We start from the raw sequence: 23,770 nt of genomic DNA, 5'->3' as shown, positions 1-23,770 counted from the left end.
CTGGGTCACTTGAAGAACAGCACACTGCGCTCATTTTTTTCTAAATAAAGAGTTTATTGCCATTTTCACTCTAAATACCGGATAAATAAGGATCTGGTATTTAGAGTGAAAATGACATAATACATTTATATTTTGTATTTATTATGTCAGCACCTGGAGGATTGCTCCAACAAAATGTATTTTCATTGTGCAATGACATTAAAGATATCTTATCTTACACCACTGACAGGTGAAGTGAAACACATTTATCCCCTGACTACTGTGCAATGTTCTGATGGGAAACGTTGGGTCCTGGCAGTCATTTGGATGTTTCTTTGACGCTTCCTGAAGACAGCAGCACCCACTTTAATGAAAAGTCAACAAACAGGATAAAGTAGGAAATGTTTTAGGTGGGCCTGCCATGTGAATGTGGAGGGGCCCTAACAGAGTGAGGTCAATGCTCCCTTCACCGTCACATCTGGTTTCAAAGCATCAGGATGGTGATGGCCAAAGTCGTTAGTTTGAGGCAGAAGATGAGTGAGATCATGGTGGCTACACCCAGTCTGAGATGTTTGACTTGGGTTAAAAAATGTTGTACTCACTGTTTGCATCCAGCTGTTAATTTGTGGTCTGCTGGCCTTAAGAGTCTCATTTAGACTGGTTGTTCACTGTATAAAAAAGGCATTGTTAAACAAATTTTTATGGGAATTTCTAATAGTTGTCAGTCCTACCACTTGGACTCACTTGAACCAATAAATACACGAGATCCTTCCAGCTCATTCTGCATTCTTCCTTTTCAGCTTCACTTACATTATAGTCTGTGTCCAGAAATTTTTGTGCAGCATGAAGAAACAGCTGTCCCTCATGGCTGTCAATTAAATCATGATCTTATAAAGCATATAAAGCTATTTTAATCTGACCAGCGCTGTTCTCAGCTGCCAAAGAAATTGTGTTTGGCATGAATACATTGAGCAGTAGATCACAGGTTAGCTGCTGTTTCCTCTCAGGTTGACGACACAAGAAACTCCATCTTCACGGTGCTGAGGAGGCCACAGGAGATGGCTGCTGACCTGAGGAGAGTCAAGAACTGTGCAATCTGTTACGGTAACTACTGATACTCATGCTTAATTATTATCATCTGTTAATATGCATCATTTTTTTCACTTCTGCAACTCTACTAAGTCTGCAACAGAGTTTTTAAAAAGCAACAAAGAACCCGCTAAAAATTAAGGCTTTCTTTCTTTCTTGCTTGCTTGCAGCATGTCTGGACAAATGTAATATAAGCCACTGTTATGTCTTCTGTTTATGCATTATGGTGTTTGGATGGTGCTAACTGTGGCCATCCGTCAGCCAGCATGTTTTCATTGTTATTTGTGATGTAAAGAGTTCAATCAGACCTGCAGGTTTGGTCAATGAAAATGTTTCTCAGTGGCTGCTGTGGTTTCTTCAGACCCCTGCAAACGTTCAGAGGAATGCAGCTTCATCCAGGACCCCCCCAGGCCTCAGCAGGTGGATGTGGACCTGGTCATGGTGCTGGACAGCTCCAGGGAGATGCAGGCCGACGAGTACGCTGGTGCCCAGCAGCTGCTGAGCTCAGTGGTGGAGCAGCTGGCTGTGAGTCCTCAGCCTCGCAGAGTGGACAACCAGGCCCGAGTAGGTCTAGTCCAACAGAGCAAGACCCAGATCATCAAGGAAGAGTTTGGCCTGCAGACCTATCAGAACATCGACCTGATGAAGAGACACATAATGCAGAAGATGCAGCAGCAGGGTGGCTCTTCAGCTCTGGGACAGATACTGGACTACACCCTGAGGGAGGTGCTGCTGAAGGCCAGCCAGCCGCGCAAGAGGAGGGCTCTTTTGTCTGTGGTGGGCACCAAGACGGCCTACAGGGACCAGGCCAGGCTGCACTACATCTCCCAGAAGGCCAAGTGTGAGGGGGTGGCGCTGTTTGTGGTGGCGGTCAGTGGTCGTTACAACCGGACACAGGTGAAGGAGCTGGCCAGCGTGCCAATAGAGCAGCACCTGATCCAATTCAGCACGCTGAAGGCTGACGAGCAGGGCTATGCCCAGCGCTTCATCAGAGTCTTCCTCTCCGCCCTCAACAGTAAGAGCAGACTCAGATCTTCTTACTGTTTGTATCAGACACACACGCTGATGTGGTGTTCTCGGCTTTGTTTCAGAGGGAGTGAACACTTATCCTCCACCCTCGTTTAGAGCGACCTGCAGCCAGCTGTCAGAGCCAGATGAAGAATTCTACTCCATAAACGGGTAACTCACACCGCCTACACGTTCACACTGAGAGGGAACAGCTTCAACAAACTAACCCAGCTTTGGCTCTTCTAAGACCAGCTGAGCTGAGCTGAGCAGAAGCTCGTCTGCAAACTTAGCTGTAAAACTGGATGATGGCAGGAAATCTGTCAGGTTCAAGGTGAGGTCAGTGATTCACCAACCACAACTTCATGCCAGATATGTGGAGTGTAGATACGCCGTCCTCCTCTCATTAAGCTGTTCTTAGTGGGAAGATCCTGTAGGAATTTTCTTGCTTCAGATAAGAGCACAAATCCTGATTTGGGTTTTTTTTTGATGATTTTTGGTTTAAACATCTTCAGCTTTATGAAACAGGAATGAGATGTATGTGAACAGAGATTTTAAAAAATGAAAAATTCCAAAAAGTAAAGAGAACTCCAAAAGAAGGAAGGAAATAACTCCAGAGGGGATCAAACTGGATTGCATACAAGTAAATATTCAGAGAAACATCACCGGGCTGATGCAGACAGACAGGCAACCATGCTTTAAATCTGTTAACTGGTATTGATCACAGTCTCCAGGCAGCTCATGCGTATCTGTGAACTGTACCCAGGAAGAACATGAAAACTTCACACAGAAAGCACCAGCTGGTGGGTGGATTTGAACCCAAAACTGCCTTCCTGTGGGGTGACGGTCCTGACCACCACACCCCTGTGCCACAGACAAATGTCATTGTAGTTACTGATTTATGTGTAAGTGTTAAATTGACGAAGGACACCGAGAACTTGGAACTCAAACTCTGCGTTGACTGAGAGAAATAATCAGTCACATGACCCCAGAATCATGATGGCTTTCTTGTTACTGATGTCTGTGTGAATGCCAAGATGCCATGTGCAAGCCAGACTCTTATCAGCTTGTTAATCAACCAAAGACCCAGAGTTTTAATTTTTCGGAAACTCTTAGCCTTGTCCTCTGTAATTGGAAAATTCAAAACCCTGTTTTGTTATTGTCTGTCATCCACCTGCAGCTTAAGGATATACACACACACACACACACACACACACACACACAGCTCAAAAAAATAAAGGGAACACTCAAATAACACATCCTAGATCTGAATGAATGAAATATTCTCATTGAATACTTTGTTCTATACAAAGTTGAATGTGCTGACAACAAAATCACACAAAAATTATCAATGAAAATCAAATTTATTAACCAATGGAGGCCTGGATTTGCAGTTACACACAAAATTAAAGTGGAAAAACACACTACAGGCTGATCCAACTTTGATGTAATGTCCTTAAAACAAGTCAAAATGAGGCTCAGTATTGTGTGTGGCCTCCACGTGCCTGTATGACCTCCCTAGGTGGCGGATGGTCTCCTGAGGGATCGCCTCCCAAACCTGGACTAAAGCATCCGCCAACTCCTGGACAGTCTGTGGTGCAACGTGACGTTGGTGGATGGAGCAGGACATGATGTCCCAGATGTGCTCAATCGGATTCAGGTCTGGGGAACGGGTGGGCCAGTCCATAGCTTCAATGCTTTCATCTTGCAGGAACTGCTGACACACTCCAGCCACATGAAGTCTAGCATTGTCCTGCATTAGGAGGAACCCAGGGCCAACCGCACCAGCATATGGTCTCACAAGGGGTCTGAGGATCTCATCTCGGTACCTAATGACAGTCATGCTGCCTCTGGCGAGCACATGGAGGGCTGTGCGGCCCTCCAAAGAAATGCCACCCCACACCATTACTGACCCACTGCCAAACCGGTCATGCTGAAGGATGTTGCAGGCAGCAGATCGCTCTCCACGGCGTCTCCAGACTCTGTCACGTCTGTCACATGTGCTCAGTGTGAACCTGCTTTCATCTGTGAAGAGCACAGGGCGCCAGTGGCGAATTTGCCAATCTTGGTGTTCTCTGGCAAATACCAAGCGTCCTGCACGGTGTTGGGCTGTGAGCACAACCCCCATCTGTGGACGTCGGGCCCTCATACCATCCATGGAGTCGGTTTCTAACCGTTTGTGCAGACACATGCACATTTGTGGCCTGCTGGAGGTCATTGTGCAGGGCTCTGGCAGTGCTCCTCCTGTTCCTCCTTGCACAAAGGCACAGGTAGCGGTCCTACTGCTGGGTTGTTGCCCTCCTACGGCCTCCTCCACGTCTCCTGGTGTACTGGCCTGTCTCCCGGTAGCGCCTCCAGCCTCTGGACACTACGCTGACAGACACAGCAAACCTTCTTGCCACAGCTCACATTGACGTGCCATCCTGGATGAGCTGCAGTACCTGAGCCACTTGTGTGGGTTGTAGAGTCCGTCTCATGCTACCACGAGTGTGAAAGCACCACCAACATTCAAAGTGACCAAAACATCAGCCAGAAATCATAGGTACTGAGAAGTGGTCTGTGGTCCCCACCTGCAGAACCACTCCTTTATTGAGTGTGTCTTGCTAATTGCCAATAATTTCCACCTGTTGTCTATTCCATTTGCACAACATCGTGTGAAATTGATTGTCAATCAGTGTTGCTTCCTAAGTGGACAGTTTGATTTCACAGAAGTTTGATTTACTTGGAGTTACATTGTGTTTAAGTGTTCCCTTTATTTTTTGAGCAGTATGTGTGTGTGTGTATATGGTAAATGGACTAGTTCTTATATAGCGCTTTTCTACTCAGATATGAGCACTCAAAGCGCTTACACAACACGTTCACATTTACCCCATGCACACGCATTCATACAAGCACTTCCATGATTAATTAAGCTAAGTGCTTTAATCATCTAACATTCACTCACATTCATACTCCGACGGAATGGTCGGAGAGCAACTTGGGGTTAAGTATCTTGCCCAAGGATACATTGGCATGCAGCCAGCAGTAGCCAGGGATTGAACCACTGACCTTCCGATCAGTAGGTGACCTGCTCTACCTACTGAGCTACAGCCACCCTCTGGAGGGCCGCACAGCCCTCCAGAGGGTGGCTGTAGCAACCTAAACTGTGCTGCCACAGATTTAGATTATCTTGTCCGTAGTTTTACATCCTCACTGCGTACCAGTCAAATCAGATGTGCTTGTTGGTCATTCACAGTGAACACAGATGGCCTCTACATCCAGATGGATGGACTTTCCTTTTTGATGAAGGGCTGGAGCCAGTGACCTTGAACCTTCCCTTAGTTATGCTGCAATAGGGGGGTTCCCATGATGGAGTATTTCTTCTTCATTCACGTCTTTTCGCTCTGTTTATACCCCAGTCTACATCTAAACATTTGCTATTATCAGTGTTCCACGGTGTGTCTTTTGTCCCATCTTCCTCCCTCTCAGCCCCAACCGGTCACAGCAGATGACTGCCCCTCCCTGAGCCTCGTTCTGCTGGAGGTTTCTTCCTGTTTAAAGGGCGGTTTTCTTTCCCACTGTCACCAAATGATTGATCATAGGGAGCCATTTCGATTATTGGGTTTTTTCTGTAATTACTGTACGGTCTTTACCTTACAACATAAAGTGCCTTGACACTCCTGTTGTGATTTGGTGCTATATAAATAAAATTGAACTGAAGTGAAGTGCAGTGAACAACTACAACAACTACACAACAAAAAATCTGTGTCAACTTTGAATCTAAAGATAAAGATCAGAGGTCGAGTTTTCTGAAAATTTTGTGAATGCAAGAACTCCAGAATGTTCAAATCAAGCTTCACACACTTGTTTACTGATTTTTACTATAACACGCTTTGCCCCCCCTCCCCAAAACAGCCAATCGTTGGCACCCGCTCAGCTGTGCTCTTTAAGTTTAAAGCTGTACTTCACCATTGATGAAGTCTGTCGTGGCTCTCTAATCTAATCCGACACTGACCATTAAAACAACAATGTACTGACATCATGACTTTTTGATGTGCAGCAAATTAAGCTGTGCAACACAACTTACCGTTTTTTTCGGACTATACGTCGCTCCGGAGTATAGGTCGCACCAGCCAAAAAATGCATAATAAAGAAGAAAAAAACATATATAGGTCGCACTGGACTATAAGTCGCACTTTTTTTTTGTGGGGGGGGGTTGATAGAATCCGAGACCCAGAGCAGAAATTCCATCTTGAACGGCAATTTAAAATAATAATGGATTAAAGAACAGGACGAACACGGTTACGCCTACGTTATGCTAACGTAGCACATTCAGCTACATGACGCACAACGAACACGTGTTCGGTATGTTAACGTAACATTAAGTTATTCAGATAACCATAGCATAAAGAACATACTAACAAGTTAACCAAACCATCAATCCATTGAATTCTTCATCCTCGGTGTCACTTCTAAACAATTCCGTACACTCCGTAGACGAAGCGCCGCTTCCTCTTCTGTGTCGCGTTAGTCAGACTCGTCGTCAGCTGCAGTTCCAATTATTCCAGCCTTTCTGAATCCCAACAGGATGGTTTGTCACTGAAGCCCATGTTTTCTTGATCCATCCAATGACTTCCAGGAAAGTTGGGTGGTGCATTCTCCCAGTTGCCGTTAAGCTGTGCTCTCCATCCATCATCCACTGCGCCCACAGGTTACGCAAGACTGCCTTAAAGCTGCAGTTCACGGAGATGTCAAGTGGCTGGAGTATTTTGGTTCATGTGTTATAAATGTCACATATACGTCGCTCCGGAGTATAGGTCGCACCCCCAGCCAAACTATGAAAAAAAGTGTGACTTATACTCCGGAAAATACGGTAGCTGTGACTAACATGTCAGCAAACAGCAGTTATGGAGCAGCATAATAATTCAGCATAAAATCACATACTTCTGGTTATAAAGAGAATATCATGGTTCAAAAGTGTTATGCAGAAAGATTTTTGTGATGACTCAGCAGTGCTGGCTGCTCTGTGTCCAGTCAGGGCTCCGCAGACTGGGAGCTTTCCGATCAGCCAGGAGAGTGGTTTCAGGAGCAGATTGGAGTCATGACTGGAAACTGGAGTGTTCTCAACCCTCTGAAGGCAGGAAAGAGTTCACCTGCAGGAGCTGTCCTCACAGGTAGTACACACACTCTCACACACACACACAAACACAGACAGTACATTGGCACAGCAGCCATATTGTTGGACAGATCATTGCATTAAAAATGCTGCAAAAGGCACAAAAACAGTGCAGAGGTCCAGTTCAGGAGAAGCTTAGCAGACAGCTAGCAGCTACAGCTGCGTGTGTCGCCATCTACCTGTCAGTCAAAGAGGCCACGCCCCTAAAAATTCAAATGATAAACCACCATTCAATGGCAACAAGTCCTCCAGCTTAAACAGCCATGTTTCCTGATATGACTCACACAGTGATGTGATTTAGGATGCTCAAATACACTCCATAGATGCTTCTACAAAAATCTACTGGCACCTCTGCTGGACAATAGAGGAACTGCAGTTGTGGTGCTTCAGTGCTGGCTTCATATCTCAGCCAGTAAGGTTGCTGCTTGGTTATTATCCAGCCTGATGTTCTATAGTTTTCTTAGTGTACACAAACACGACATACATACATACAGACATACATACATACATTACATACATGCATACATTACATACATTAAATACAATTTTTTGTTCCAATTTGAAGTCATAATTCACCTTAGTGTGCACTCCACAGTAACTTCAAGACTTTTTATTATTTTAACAAGAAACCCAACAAACCCCAGCAATCTGCATCGATCTACTGCTTCCATGTGTGAGGGGTTGTTAAAGTTTTATGTGTTCAGTAGAAACACATTTGTTAGAAATGAGAATCAGACTGAGTGGGGAGCTCAGTGCTGCTCTGACTATTCCTGTGGGATATTCCAATTAATAAAATGGTAAAAAAAAACAAATGATTGTAACTCAGAACGGCTCAAATGAACTGACTTGTTAGTGAGTACACATCGTTATAAAGCACACGCACTCTGATCACAGGCCTGTTGGGTTTTATTCCTCCCTCTGTCTCGCTGTTTATTTCTTCCATGTGTGTGTGAGTCAGCCTGTGGAGTTATAAACTTCTTTTATAAACCCTGCTTCACTGACTCTCGGCAGCTTTGTCTGAATCCTGACTTTAACTCTCAGCCTTTGACTCTTTGGTCTCTGGCAGATGTGAACGCCGTGCTGACGAAGCAGCCGGACAGCTTTGAGTCCAAAGGTAAAGATCCAGCCGCTCTCAGTCACTCTGTCATTTCTCTTCTTTGGTACGATGACGGAAAGAACGCACAGTTTGAGAAATTCGGCCGACCTCAGTGACTCTCACTTACAGCCTGCGATCATCAGACCAAGAGAAACCAACTAAAGCAGGAGGCAGAAGTGTTGAGTTTGTATACACAGTATTATCAATAAGAAGTGCAGCTGTACCTGCAGCTAAACAGAAAATACGCCCACCGTTCTGCTGGTCTGCTGTCTCACCTCTGAGGACAGCTACTAACACCTCAGGGCAGGCAGCAGATATCCAAGCTCAGACTTCCAGTCTTTGATTATGAATGCAGAAGCAAATTTAATGCAGATAATTTCAATGGTGACAACAATAATAATTTTAATAATGCACATCTGCCATCTGTTAAAGTGACTGAAACCAAATAAAGCGCTGTGAGGATTTTAATAGGACAGTAAGACCTGACATGTTCTCATCTCACAGTTCACTTTTAGTCAGTTTATTTGGTTTTTCTGTGAGTTGATTTTTGGCTGCTCACTCCTGTCAGCATCTCATGAAGCCCCCTCCCACTGTCCTAGAGGTGGTCCCGCGTTACTTGTTGAGAATTGGATTGCATGGGAGGGTCATCAGTTCAGCTCACCTGGAACTTCCAGGCTTTTAGAGCTGACCCAGAGGAGCTTCTCAGAGCTCTCCCTTCTATTCCAGCTGCTGTAAAGGCCCTTTGGTGTTTGAGTTTTGTAAATGGACTAGTTCTTATAGTGTTGTTCTACTCAATCTGAGCACTCAAAGTGCTTATACAACACATTTACATTTACCCGTTCACACCCATTCATCCAAGCACTTCCATATATAACTAAGCTAAGTGCTTTAATTGTCTAACATTCACACATATTCACACTCCAACGCTTGTGTGGGAGAGCAACTTGGGGTTCAGTATCTTGCCCAAGGATACATTGGTATGAAGCCCAGAGCAGCCCAGAATCGAGCCGCCAACCTTCTGGTTAGTAGGGTGACCTGCTCTACCTCCTGAGCTACAGTCACCCCTTTTTGCTGTGCAGCAGAGTTTTCTACAACATGAATTTAACATTAAATTGATGGTGGGGATTCTTCACTATAACAAGGTAACAGCTTTCCCTTTCATCTCACGCAGACATCTGTCTCCTCATGAAGGACGGCGGCGACTGTCAGAGCTACACCATCAAGTGGTTCTTCGACCACAAACGAAGCACCTGCTCTCGCTTCTGGTACGGCGGCTGCGGCGGCAACAAAAACCGCTTTGAGACTCAGGAGGAGTGCGAGAGCCTTTGTCTGACAAAGCACAGATGAGGAGTTATGGCATCATCCTGCACTGAGCCTCAATCAGGAACCTCAATCAAACATATGCATCAGCTGAGTCTGCTCTGGGCTGGTTCACCTGCCGAAAACACGTCCAGGATCATTTAAACTTTTCCAGGACTGAAAATCATCACCAGAAGATGCTTTTTCTTCTGCTCTGCCATGTATGTTTAGTTTAGTTTGTTCACGTTTCTGACATTACCAAAACTTAATCCACCTGTTATAATTTTTGATCGGTTCTCCGGTCAAGCTTTGGGTTTTATTTTCTTACAAGATCTATGAGAGGTTTTTTTTGTTTTGTTTATTTTCTATGTGATCAGGAGCTATTTTTAAAGGTACTTATTGTAAATTTGTGTTTTACATAAATCTAATGCCTCCAGAATGAACTGAAGCTATCATGATTTTTATGCCCAAATCTGTTATGTGTTATGTTGAAGAGATGCCGACATAATACATTAAAAATTTGGGCATAAAAGTAGGACTGGGTGCACATTTGTGTAATACTTATTTCTACCAGAATATGGTGCTGTGAGTAGTGCCTTTACAGCTGCAGCCTTGAAAAATGCAAAACCTGTTGAGGAAATTTGTGTAGGGCGAGAAAGAAACATGGAAAGTTAAACTGCAGCACGCATCTGAAAACATCTCAACACACCCACTGGTAAAACACTGCCCCCTGGTGGGGAACATTAGGTTAAAGTCTGCTAAAGGTAATTACAAAAAGTACCTTTAAAATAACCAAATATTTCCAGAACCACTGAAGCCTCTGAAACAAGCTCCACTGTTATTTTCTACGAGTTTCTAATTAAATGAAATATTTCATATAAAAAAAAGTCCAACATTTGTCAGCCTCTGCGTGTCTCTGAGCACTTCACACAGTGTGAATTCAGGATCATTCACTCAAAACTGGTTTAAATTTGTTTCAAGTTTAATTTACTATAAAATTTCAGTGAAAACAACTCAAACCTTAAATCAGTCAAAAAACAGAGCAAGAAAAAAATAAAAAAGATAAATGCAACATAAAAAGTAAGTGATCTACTTCATGAACTATATTTAGAAAGCTTACAAAGATTAATATGTTAAAGTTCATGTAGCTCACATTAAATATTCCTGCCCTCATTTAAAGTGCTGATGTGACTGTCTGCACTGATCTTATTTTGGTGACTGAATGTGAACTCAGGGAGGTTAAATCTGTGTTTCAGAGCACAGCATCAGGCCAAAGGCAGCAGTGCTGCCTTACTGCCATACGATGGCGCTAAAACACCTGAAAAGGAGTCAGCAGGTGTCCTCACAGGAACTCCCAGAGCTTCAGTACAGAAACTCAGTAAAATGTGACATCAGTAAGAGCTCAGCTCAGCAGCGAAGACTCCACACACCTCTGCGTTCAGTCTGAGTTTGTGCTGTAACGAGTGAGTGGTTGTTGTGTAGCAGTGGAAGGTGTGCTGGTCTGAGCGTGGAGCGCTTCCTGAACTTTGACCAGCACCAGCTTTCACAGCGCGATCAAATGCTAAAGGACATTAAAGCAGGTCAGGTATTTTATTGTGAAGGTTTCTTTGGTTTCCTGGAACAAAGAGAAAAACAAAAAGCAAGAAAAATCTCAACATCAGCCCAGAATCTGTTTCATAAATTAAAATCAGATTACAGATTTAAAGCTTAATAAATCCAAATAATATCCAATTATCAAATAAACTTTAATAAATAAAACTAAACATAAAAATTTGGTTTAAATATTGTTTGACACTAACTTCCATTTGTTTGTTCAGTGCTGTCATTTAAATCTTCCTTAAAACATTAAATGTGACGTCTAAATGTGAGCAGAGAAGTTCTAAACGTTTACAGTAATTCCTCTGAAATGACTTTCCGTCACTCCACGATGGAATGAAGCAGGTTTAGTAATCCAGGATGATGCTGCCACTCCTGCACACCTGGACTCCCTCCCTGGACACTGACTGAAAGTAATCTGCTGATTTTATTCCACCTTATCATATTTCAGTTTTCATGCTATAAAAAATATTTCTGGATTCTTGTTGAAACTTTCTTTTTCTTTTTCTGTGTAGGTCCTCAGTCATCCAGGTCATAGTATCTCTGGAGCTTGAAAAAGGCGACTGGACTTCTTTTTGTTCCTTGAAGATGTTTCACCTCTCATCTGAAAGACTTCTTCAGTTCTTAAACCAAATGGTGGAGAGACCCAGGTATTGAAACCCCAGTGGGTGTGGTCCCTTTTTCATTGTATCTTTTCATTGTATTCCACCCTTTGTAAAGGATCAGGTGTGTCTGGGTGCTAAAGGCTGTCACGTGACCTTCAGTGCTGACTGCTGCTTCAGGACGGGGACCCCAGCTCTGCAAGCCAAAAGGGGCTTCATCAGGGAGCAGGTGTGTCTCTCACTTTGTTCACAGCAAAGACTGTAAAGATAAACGGCAGATGTGATGTTTGACCTTGATTTCATCTTTGTGGTCCTTGCTGTACTTGTTTTTGAAGCCAGAATGAATTGAGAATACTGAATGCTGAGCCAGCTCAGTGAGTCCAGTTAGCTGAGGGTGCAGCTTCCCTCAGTGTGCTGGGCTGTGGGTGGAGCCCTCTGATGACAGCAGTGGGGCCGGCTTATTATTCCAGCTGGGGATCTGGTGACCTGTAGGGCTGTGATGTCTCAGATCATATTCACACCTTGTGTGGATATTTTACTGTGGCTCTCCGTCATGGTTCCCTTTGGGATGTCAGGCACTTGTAGCTGTCCTGCTATCCTGCCTTCTGGCATCTCCACCCTCGGTTCGGGTCACCTTCCCTCTCCCTGTAACATTCAGTCCCACCCAGCACAGTCACACTACAGTCTATGAGAACACTGCTCACAGTCACAGTGGGCTATGTGAGCTAGTTTTTATATTCTCTGATCTCATTACGAGCAGAAAGGAGGGAGGGGCTGATTTAGACTGGCTTTGTATTAATGATTGCTAGCTTACGAGCTAGCTAGGAGTGTTAGCATTGATGATAACTGTGGTATTTCATAATGAATATTGATATAGTTCCAATATTGCACATATGATAATATTGTAAACATTTTTAATTATGGTTAAAGACTCTCACTACCTCAGCTTTAATACTTTGGTGCAGTGGTTAGCCTCACTGCAAGAAGGTCCTGGTTTGAATCCAGGCAGGGTTCTGTCTGTGTGGAGTTTACATGTTCTCCCTGTTCCTGTGTGGGTTCTCTCCGGGCACTCCGGGTTCCCCCCACTCTCCAAAGTTAATTGGGGACTCTGGGTTGGCTGTGGGTGTGAGTGTGGCTGGTTGTATCTGTGACCTGTCCAGGGTGTGTCCCGCCTCTGGCATCTCCATGATGGTGGAGTGACCGGATGGCAGCCTGAGACCTCTTATTGATTTATTTTGATTTTCTACGTTGTGTGTTATAGTTTTTTTTTTTTAGGAGATATTGCACGTGACACAATGTGGTTTATTCATCTAAGTAATTTTTGATATTTGCCTTCATAGTGAGACATTGCCTGAAGCATTGTTTTTTTTTTATCTCTTATTTTGTATTTAGATACACGGCTCATAGTTCACTTAGATTTTTGCTCTTATAAGTTTCCAATTAATTTTAGTTATATTCCACTTTTTGTTTGTCTGGTTACTGACTATTCAGATTAATATGCGGCTCATGGATGTTCAATAGTGATTTATTGCCAGCTGTGTGATCTGTGTAGGAGTCCTGCAGTGTGCACGCTCTTTTGTTTTTTTCTCTTGTTCATAGTTTTTCAGCTCAGCACTGTGATAAGGACAGCTCTGAGTATGAGTCAGCAGATGAGGACACAACACTGAACACAAGTGTTGCAACAGCTGGATGTTCCCCTCTAAGCATGAGCAAAGTGAATAAAAATCTGTAGGAAAGTGTTTGAGGTGCCGTTTACACGAGACCGTTTTCATTTTGAAACGGTGTCGTTTTGATGCGTTTCGGCCTTGCGTTTACACGACAACGGTGTCGTTTTGATGCGTTTCGCCCTTCTGTTTACACGACAACAGAGTGAAAACGATGTGTTTCAGAAACGGGGTCCAGAGTGGAGCGTTTCAGAAACGCACCGGCTTGCGTTTTCGTGTAAACACTTGAAACCGGGGTGATTTGAAAACGCTCGACTCGCACATGCGCACTATGTTTGCGACGGCCAGTTTTTCGCGCACGCGCAAACTGATAAACAGTACTCGCGGATTCACGAGTGCTCCTTATGCTTTTCCTGTGTTTTTACCGTTTTGTAATTCAGCGTTGTGTGCAGCAGCGATCCAACCTCATCATCGGTCCACACAAAACCTCTCACATTGGCCGTTTTGTAAGTAATGAACAATTTGCCGCACTACCTACTGTGTCACTCCACGCATGCGCGTCTTGCGTAAACAAACTTTGCAAAGAGAAAACCAACGCCAACTTGTGGCCTGGCATGGGAACTACATCGTTTTCATCGTTTCACATGTCCTCGTGTAAACGCGGATCGTTTCTGAAACGCCATCGTGTAAACGAAAGGCTGAAACGCATCAAAACGACACCGTTTCCAGTGAAAACGGCTGAGACTGAACATCTGTTGCATTTTCAGTGGGAGAAACATTTGGTCCCACATCCAAGTGCATAATGTAATTAGCTTCTTGGCTAACAATGGGCCGTGAGTTCATTTTCATGGTCTTTAATGGTGCTAGTTTCAGTCTTTATGCAAATGCACTGTTTAAAAGAAGAAAAGGTCACTGGGTGACAGAAACGTCCAGAAGAACAGCACCAACTTCCTGGGATTTCTTATCTGGATAACTGAACATGCATCAAGACTTTAATCCCGACACCCTCTGTGATCCAAGTTCTGTCCAAACAGGGATACAGGTCATGGGAACACCAATGCTGTTTCTCCATTTCACAGCCATACACTGCATTCAGACTGAATATTATTATTATACAGTATGCATCACAGCTAGAAGATGATTCTGGTGTCAGATGTAGGTAAAAGGAGACCTTTCATGTGCTCTGAGAAGCTGCCTACCCTATACGTTAATATGAAAGTTTACCCAAAATTCACTTCTTGAAGTTTTGTTCAATGAAAGAACAAAAAACAGATCAAAGATCCAGGGTTGTGTCTGTTTGAAGGAGCATGCAGATATCTAATGTTCTTATCAAGTTATGAGGGCTGTGAGAATACATCAAAGTCAGAGCTCAGAATCTGGATCCTCCTCTATCTCCAGTCTGAAGCCATCAGCAGTTACAAACTCTTTAAGAAGGACTTTCTGTGAGATGGTTTTAAGCTGTTGCAGCCCACTTCCAGCTAAACACACAGATGCATCAGTATGACCAGAAATTATTTTCCTCTGAAATCCAAATTAAAGATGTAAATCCACATCTGTGCAGCATATAAAGGGAGGAGCTGGAGGAGGTCCCAGCCTTCCTCCTCCACCTCCCCATCATCGCCCCTCTCCTCCTCTCGAGCATCTAAAAGCAGCCGTGAGCCTGCAGCTCTGGGTCTGCTGTGTTTGGGTGCAGAGGGTCCTGATGCTGCTGCAGCAGAGCCGTAAGTGGGTTCAAATGTTTCTTTCTGTAACTTCGTGCAGTCGTGGAAAATGTACAGAAATGCAGATTTTTCTGGCTCAGGTTGGGAAGTTTGATGTTGAGGACTTTTCTTTCAGTCTGCAGGATAAAATCTGCTGGAGTGTGACAGAGGCTGTTATTTTACACTTACAGAGACTTGTTGCATGCACAGTGTACGCTCTGTGTCCTTCTGACAGTATCGCCTGATGATATCTGATCTCAGCTCAGTTTGTGGCTCCTTGTTGTCAGCCTGCTGTCGGTGTGATTCTGCTTTAAAATCAGATGGTTGTGAAAAGCAGCAGTTTTTCTGCTGAGACTTTCAGTGAAGCTCAGAAACTTTTCTTAAGTACAGACTGAAGGACTGCGACTCATCGTGTGTCAGAGTGGAGCAGGCGTTAATATTTTGGCTGCAGCTCGTCCAAAATGCTGCACCTGCACTCTTTACTGGTACCCATAACGAGGAGCATGTTTCCTACCTTGGCATCCTTACGTGGCTTCAGTTTAGGATACATTTCAAATGTTCTTCTTGCTGAATGTTTGGATGCACTAACTCTGGCTCGTCCCTCTGACCTGTTGCTCCTTTATCCTCCACATAAGAACCAGCAGCTTTGTATAGTTCACAGATCCAGACTGACACTCGGGGCGAGTGGAGCAGCTCCAAGGCTTCACCTTCAAATCAATATTAGACACGTTATCAGATTTGGCCACCAGTTTGATCTTCAGTGCACAGAATTAGTGGATTAGCTCGTGGTTTGAAGCTTTACGTGTCTTAATGGCGTAACTGTGGTAACTGAGTGTGATGTGTGACGTTTGGTCGTCACTGTTGTGTATAGATGGGCTGCTGAAGTAAGTGCGTAGAAAAGTTAACAGCTGCCTAATTTTGAGAATAAAATCCAAAGTTTGAGCTAAAACACAAAGTTCTACTTTAGGATTAAAGTCAGAATAGTATCTTGAGAAACTAAGTTGAAATTTTTTTATCTTTTGGTCTTTTTTAAATTCTTCTAATATTTCTTTCTTGCTGTGGCACTAATCCTCCATCAGAGAGCTGCAGTCCGTGTGCGTGAGCTTGTGGAGCATGAAGTTCAACACTGCTTTTAATCATACAGCAAATGAACGAGTGTTGATTTCAGTTGTTTTTATTTTTGCATGGATGTGATGACACACAGACTGATGAATTTCCTCCACAGTCTCAGCTCGGTTTTTCAGAATTATGAACAATTTAAGTCCTTGAAATAATTTTGACTGACAGAATGAAAAATGCTGCTTCTTGTGTCATCGATGAAATAAATAAAAAATATTTGGACTGTTGGCTGAAAAAAATGATTTAAATATGTCAGATTAAACTCAGCATTTGATCGATTGATTTTAATATTCTGCATAAATAATAAGGAGAAAATGACTTTTAAAAACCATAGAGGCATTTCCCGCTTCTGATCTCACTTTACGCACTGAAACCAACACGCGTGTCCGAGTGATAAAAATTCATCATTTTATCAACAGACGCCAGCAGGGCTCCACAGTCACAGCTGGGAGTCCTCCATCAGTGTGCTCATGAATCCCTGACAGTTGTTTGGTTCCTCCTCCCGCCCACTGCAGTCTGTAAAGCCAAATTAATCACTTCAGCTGCTCCCAGCAGGTTTTTAAGAAGCTGTTGCTGTAAATGAAGCCACTGTGGTAGCCAGTAACAGCGATTCTGCAGCCTTCGAGTACAAAACACAGTGAAGAAACCGTGTAGAAAGCTTTCAGCAAAGCGCTTTCTCATTTATTTAACTCACTTTAAATCCCTCCCAGGACCTCATGCCCTGAGCCTGTGAGAGGTCCCAGCTCTGAATCCAAAACAAGCCTCAATTTGTTCACTGGGTCTTGAGCTGTATAGCTTGTTAGTTAATTTGTTGGACACAGGAGGCTTCTTCGCTGGTTCTTTGTTCCACAATACTTGTGATCGACTATACAACGTCAGTTCTCCACAGCACTACATTTACCCTTCATACATGACCACAGTTTCCTTCAGTTTCTCCATCAAAGACGTCTCACCTCTTATCTGAAAAGCTTTTCCATCACATCCACCAAATGGTGGAGAGTCCCAGGCATTCAGGGCTGGACTGGGACACAAAAATCTGCCCTGGCATTTTTGACTTACACCGGCCACAACTATGTCTTAAAGCATTTGACACGGTCTTACTCTTATTCAATGTGGGCATAGTTGCTAATAATACTTGTTTACACTTAGTTTACTAATGCTTAAATTACAAAGCTTTTATTTATCATTTAGCAGTTTTAAAACCTGTTTGACTAATCAATTGCCATTGCTCATCATTCTCATGTAACAGAGCTAATGTTACCTCCATCACCTCAAAGTCCCTGTATTATCCTAATGTTACTACCTGCTTATGTACTACACTTTCCCGCTCACTCTGTCCTCGGTTTCCAAAGCCTGCATCTCTGGCTGCTCCTCTGTCCGCTGCTGCTGTCTTCACCTACAACAGAGCCGGACCAAGCCTTGAAGGGGCCCTAAGCAAGATTTGATTTGGGGCCCCCTTCTTACCATTTCATTGTCCCCTGAACTTACCGTTATTAATGCTGGAGGGTTAAAGTTGATTATTAATTTTTTTTAGGATGCATTACTGTTTCAGCCTTTTCAAATCAATTTTATTTATACGGCACCAACTCACAACAAACAGGCGCATCAAGACACTTTATACTGTATAGACCCCACAATAATTACAGAGAAAACCCAACAGTCATCCTAATCTTAAAAATAGAGAGGGTGTCTGTGTCCTGAATCCAAGCTGGGAGCTGGTTCCACAGAAGAGGGGCCTGAAAGCTGAAGGCTCTGCCTCCCATTCTACTCTTAAGTATCCGAGGAACCACAAGTAAGCCAGCAGTCTGAGAGTGAAGTGGGTGATATGGTACTATGAGCCAATGAAAAGAAGCCAATATGGGAGAAATCTGCTCTCTCTTTCTAGTCCCTGTCAGTACTCCAGCTGCAGCATTTTGGATCAGCTGAAGGCTTTTCAGGGAGCTTTTAGGACAGCCTGATAATAATGAATTACAATAGTCCAGCCTAGAAGTAATAAATGCATGAATTAGCTTTTCAGCATCAGTTTGACTGAAATATTAGAGTGTAGCCTACTCATTAAATTAGTGTTGTTACAAGTGTACAAACCTGGACAGTTAGCATAGTCTCTTCTTTCTTTTAGGAAATTGTCATTTGTAAAAAAAAATTAAAACAAACCAAAGACATTTCATGACAAATGTGGGTGAGCTTGGGGGCCCCCTGGTGGTCAGGGGGCCCTATGCAGCCGCATATGTCGCCTATGCCTCAGGCCGGCTCTGCCTACAGCTGCTGTTGCATTGCAGTTACAGAGGATGTGGAGGCTACAGCAGCGAACATGTCTGTGATCTTTACACATTTTGTATCTACAGTGACACTCTTTTATTTCTTCTCACGTAACTTCTCCGCACCCCCTTTCTGCCGCTTCGGTTTCTCCATGTTGCCTCTTCTTTAAAACAGGCGCTCAACACTGAAACTAGTAGCGGGAGTTACAGGGGACCACGCAGAGAAAGGGTGGGGCTGCTTTCATCCTATATCCTGATTGGTTCCATCCCCTGTCTATATTGAAGATGGGCCAATGGGCCGCCCCCTCTAAATTGTGGGCCGGTCTCGTAGAAAAAAAAGGGAAGAAAAAGATAAAAATCCAACAGCATCGGCCCCTGAGGACTGTCGGCCCATCGGGCAAATGCCCGGTACGCCCGATTAACAGTCCAGCCCTGCAGGTATTCAAACCCCAGTGGGCGTGGTCCCCTGGAGGTGGTTGTTGACCTATCACATTTGCCAAAGTGTATTTAGCAAAATTAAAAATAAAAATGAATAAGATGAAAAAACTCACCAAATATGAAAAAAGACAAATATATGCACATGAGGTCATTTCTATGTATGCAATAAGTCATACTTAAGAGGTCTCAATGCACTTTGTGAAATTAATTTATAAAAAATTAAACAGTCATGGTATTATTTCTGAAAGCATCTTCACATAGTTTTTAATTTCTTAAATGCTGTTGGTCCACTTTCCATGTTGTGGTTCTGTAGAAAGAAAGAACCAAATGAGCCGTCCCAACATGAAGGGGAGCGCAGGTCTTCTCTTCAGCCTCGTCACCGCTGCAGTTTTCTCCAGTATCTCTGCTCAGACAATGAGAGGTGGGTACTTGAATGGAACATGCCAGTTTGTGTTTTGTAAATGCGAGTTTAGGTGTGCCGTATTCCAGGTGTGTTTATACATTTCAAGTGATTCTTTTGAAAGACAAATGGTTAATGAGATCTTTTGAATGTGTTTAGTTGCAAGAACAGGTGAGATAGAAGCAAGAACATTTTATAAAGTAACCTTGATGAGACGGGGCTCATAAAAAAGCTCCACAATGTTCACTACATTTAAGCGGCCTTTAGTTCATAATGTCATTCTTGATATTTTGGGCATCATCTTAATGTAGTAACTCTGTTAGGACATGCAACAATGATCTTCTTTTTCTACTATCTAGAGTGTGAAAATGTCACTGTGGGTGATATCGTCTTCCTAGTCGATGGCTCCTTCAGCATCGATACTGAAAGCTTTCAGGAGATCCGCACATTTCTCCGCAATTCCATCAGGGGCTTTGACATCGGCCCCAAAAAAGTTCAGGTTGGCTTGGTGCAGTACAGTGATGATCCCTCTCCGGAGTTCCAGCTGAAGGATCACACGGACAAGAAATCCCTGCTAGCTGCAGTGGAAAGACTTTCCCACCAAAAAGGTGGCACACAAACTGGCAAAGCCATGGACTTCCTCCGGACGCAGTACTTCACCAAGGAGGCCGGGAGCCGAGCCGACCAACGTGTGCCTCAGATTGCTGTGGTCATCACAGATGGGGTAGCCACTGATGAGGTGGAGGAACCTGCCAGGCAACTGAGGCAGCACGGTGTCATCGTGTTTGCTATTGGGGTGGGACAGATCAACCAGTCACAGCTTAGAGACATCGCTAACTGGCCCCCGGACCGTTTCCTCCTCACCATTGACAGCTACCAGGAGCTCCAGGCTCGGACAACCAGCCTGCTGAAAACTGTCTGTAACAGTCTGGAGTATCAGACACAAGGTAAAGCAGCCGGGTTGGTTAGTTCAGTTATTTGCTTTATTTGCAATAAATTATATCTAAGAAACAACTAAACAAAGTTTTGATATGGACACAAACCAACAGAAACCTGAAAATTCACATTTTCCATAACTGCCCATCCTGAGTTGTGCCTCTGATCACTGTGAGGGAGGAGAGCGCACACACTCTGTTTGGTGTTCAGTGAAAATTCTGGACTTAACTATAATAAAACTTTTGTTTCTGTCTTCTTTCAGCTTTGGCTGACAGGTTTGCTGATATTTTCTTCTTGGTGGACAGTGGAACAACTCCAAGACAATTTAATGTGTTTAGAAATGAGCTCATCAAACTGTTGAATGTGCTGGACTTTGGAGCGTCTGGTTACCGGGTCGGTTTGGCCCAGTACAGTGAGGACGTCAGAGTCGAGTTCCTTCTCAAAGCTCACCAAACCAAACAGCAGAGTCTGAGCGCCATTCGACGTTTCCGACTACGTCCACAACCCAACCAACCACGAAACCTTGGAGCAGCTCTGTCCTATGCTAAAGATAACTTTTTCACTGCTGAGGCTGGGGGCCGGGCAGACCAGGGCACCCCGCAGTATTTGGTTGTAGTGACCGGGAAAGATTCAGATGATTCCGTGTTTTGGTCTGCGAAGGAGCTCAAAGAGTCGGGAGTCATTATTGTGGGGGTGGCTGCAGGTGCGACGCAGGATGCACTGGACCGCTTTGTCAGCCATGATTTCGCATTTGATTCTTCCAAAGTGAATTTATTGACTGACTTGTTCATAACCCGGAAAGTGGAGAATGTCACTGAAGGTGAGAAAGCTGCCGTCAGTATATCATTATCATCAGAAACTACAGAGCAGTGTTTTCAAAGTACTAGTATGTTGTTTTATTGTAAGTAAGTTTTCAGAGAAATCTTTCTAACTCCAGATGATCCTAACAGTGCAGAAAGTCTCCAGAAAATCAAAGTACTCTAGGTCTCTTATAAACTATTTTTTTATCTTAGCTTAAACTAAAAAAAAAAAAGAAAAACATTCACTACAAGACCTATTACAGTATATAATGGCTGAGGTTGTGGTTCAAAAAGTAGATTAATGTAAGAGACTGTTTTGTCTTCAAAATGATTTGGTTGGTCAGGCTTAGCTGAAAAAAGATTTCAAGATGTGTAAACATAAAAGGTTTGAGAGCCACTCTTGTCCTTCATTGAGCAAGATTTTAATTTCTTTCTCTTTTTCTCTTTTCAATTATTACTGGGAATCGATATAATAACTTGCAAAATCTCTTTCAGAAGAAGTCCTTTATTCACAGCCAGTTTAATTTAATTCCATTGTATTAAATATTTTCTTTATACCTCTGGAGAAAACTAAATTATTAAAATAATCCTTTTAAGTATAAGAATTTTACATTCACAGAGTGTATGCAGAATACACTAAATTCTAATTATATGTTACAGCTGGTCACAGATGCAATTTAAGTCTTTTGGACAGAACAAGCTTTTTTCCCCTTTCATTCCAGGCTTTATGCTAAGATAGGTTAACCATATCCATTCCCATCCCTATGTGTTCACTATTGATTTCCATCTTTTATCTTTTGTAACGGCAGCGCCGCTCGTGACGGCAGCAAGGCCGCAGAACACTTATCTCACTATGTTTGTCTGGTTTGTCTTTTCTTGGATGGGTGTTATGGAATGCAAATTTCATTATATGTTTACATACTCAGTTATATTCAGTTCAGATAAACTATAAACGTCCCCATGATTGGTCGCCACAAGACCCTAGTTAAGAAAAGTATGAAAAGGAAAAATCATATTACAATGCTGGCGATTTTCTTCTGGCTATAGCTAAAACCTCTTCAGGGGGCTGGTTCCAAAAATGAGTCAGTACAAAAAAAAACAAAGCCTGACGAAAAAAAAAAAACTTTCATTATACAGTAAGTGTTTCCTCCTTCCTCACAACTGTGTGGATGTTAATTATTTTTATAGCTTCATTTGTAAAATTTAAGCTCAAAAAACCAATATGTCAGCAGCCAAAATGCTAAAAAGGCTGTAAAGTGCAGAATTTTAGACACTTAGAAGCTTGGAGAAGCAGGTGGGCTGTTAACTGGTTTTACTCCTTCCACAGATTGCAAAAGAGCCAACGTTGCAGACATTGTGCTCATTGTTGATGAGTCCGGAAGCATTGGAGACGAAAACTTCAGGCTGATACGCATTTTCCTGCACTCGGTCATCAGCGGCCTGGAAATTGGCAAATTTAAGATCCGAGTAGGCATTGTAACGTACAACAATGTGCCAACTGCACAGGCCAACCTGAACACATTCAGAGACAAGAATGAAATTCTGCAGTTCATCAACCTCCTGCCTTACCGTAAGGGTGGCACAAACACTGGAGCTGCCCTGCGCTTCACCCTCAAAAACATCTTCACTGATGAAAAGGGCAGCAGGAAGGATGTCCCGAAGATAGCATTGGTGATCACAGATGGTAAATCCCAGGATAATGTGAGTGACGCTGCAATCGCTCTCCGGCGAGCTGGTGTCACAGTTTACGCTGTTGGAATCAAAGAAGCCAATGAAACAGAACTTTTGGAGATGGCATCTTACCCCAAGTCTAAGTATGTTTTTACTGTGGACAGTTTCATCAAGCTGAAGCCTCTGACAGAAACTCTGCAGACAACCCTGTGCAACACCATCATCCAGATTGGAGTCCAGGACAAGGAAAGCCAAACGGACGTCAAAGAAGGTTTGAAATAAGCTTTTCTAATAAGTTACCTTTTGTTTTATGAACATCCATGAGACATGTTCATTGTTGTAGTAGCATTATTGATGGAATATTCCATTTTAATGTTACTGGAATGTTGAGGTAAGAGACAGATGGAGCTGATAAACTCTAAAGGTTTTTTTGTCCCCAGAAAGAACTTAAAGAAATCCCTCATCCATCATTTGATTTGATTTGAAGACATAGATAAGTGAAACAATAAACCGATAAGTCATGCTGGGTATTTATTTCACAGTTTGAAATCATTGTTCATCTCTCAGGCTCATCCTGTTTGGCATTAAGTCTGAGTTTTCTTTTTTGAGTCACTTCCAGACCTCGTGGGAATCTGACCCACAAAACCAGGATGTTATTGTGAAAAATGGGCTGCTGTTCTGTGGTGCCTTTTGCAACCCGTGTGCGAAAGTGTAGTGGTTTCTTGCTGACCGTAAAGTCAGAATTGTTCCAAACAGGAGTGCGTTTAGAAGGTGTGTTGGTGATTTTATGAAATTTCCACCTGGCTGTCAGAGTGGCTCCTACTGTTAATGATTTGATGCAGAGCTGGTGTTTGATGGTCTGAGCAATGTTAGGTCTGAAAGTGAAATGTCTTTACAAACTGTTTGTTCTATATCTAACCAAGTAATATATGATGGCTGCAGGTGGATCCATTTGAGTATGTA

The 23,770-nt window shown here is 43.2% G+C and overlaps 1 protein-coding gene and 1 pseudogene across 2 annotated transcripts in view; both read left to right on the top strand.

The window, feature by feature from the left end:
* LOC115794471 (collagen alpha-6(VI) chain-like) overlaps positions 1-10,512 on the top strand; it is a 65,644-nt pseudogene extending 55,132 nt beyond the window's left edge.
* A 1,460-nt stretch (positions 10,513-11,972) lies between these two features.
* LOC115794146 (collagen alpha-6(VI) chain-like) overlaps positions 11,973-23,770 on the top strand; it is a 52,896-nt gene continuing 41,098 nt past the window's right edge. The window contains exons 1-5 of one of the 2 annotated variants that reach the window (XM_030749467.1): positions 11,973-12,050; positions 19,314-19,421; positions 19,760-20,347; positions 20,599-21,156; positions 22,464-23,078. In XM_030749467.1, coding sequence (XP_030605327.1) covers positions 19,328-19,421; positions 19,760-20,347; positions 20,599-21,156; positions 22,464-23,078 — 1,855 coding nt within the window. In that variant the 5' untranslated portion in view covers positions 11,973-12,050; positions 19,314-19,327. Of the gene's footprint in view, positions 12,051-15,097; positions 15,207-19,313; positions 19,422-19,759; positions 20,348-20,598; positions 21,157-22,463; positions 23,079-23,770 lie in introns of those variants that run through there. The other variant, XM_030749466.1, reaches the window with a different exon arrangement.

The sequence above is a fragment of the Archocentrus centrarchus genome, chromosome 16 (genome assembly GCF_007364275.1).
Source record: "Archocentrus centrarchus isolate MPI-CPG fArcCen1 chromosome 16, fArcCen1, whole genome shotgun sequence".
In the NCBI taxonomy this organism is placed as follows: domain Eukaryota; kingdom Metazoa; phylum Chordata; class Actinopteri; order Cichliformes; family Cichlidae; genus Archocentrus; species Archocentrus centrarchus.
This window is presented reverse-complemented; position numbering and strand designations above follow the sequence as displayed.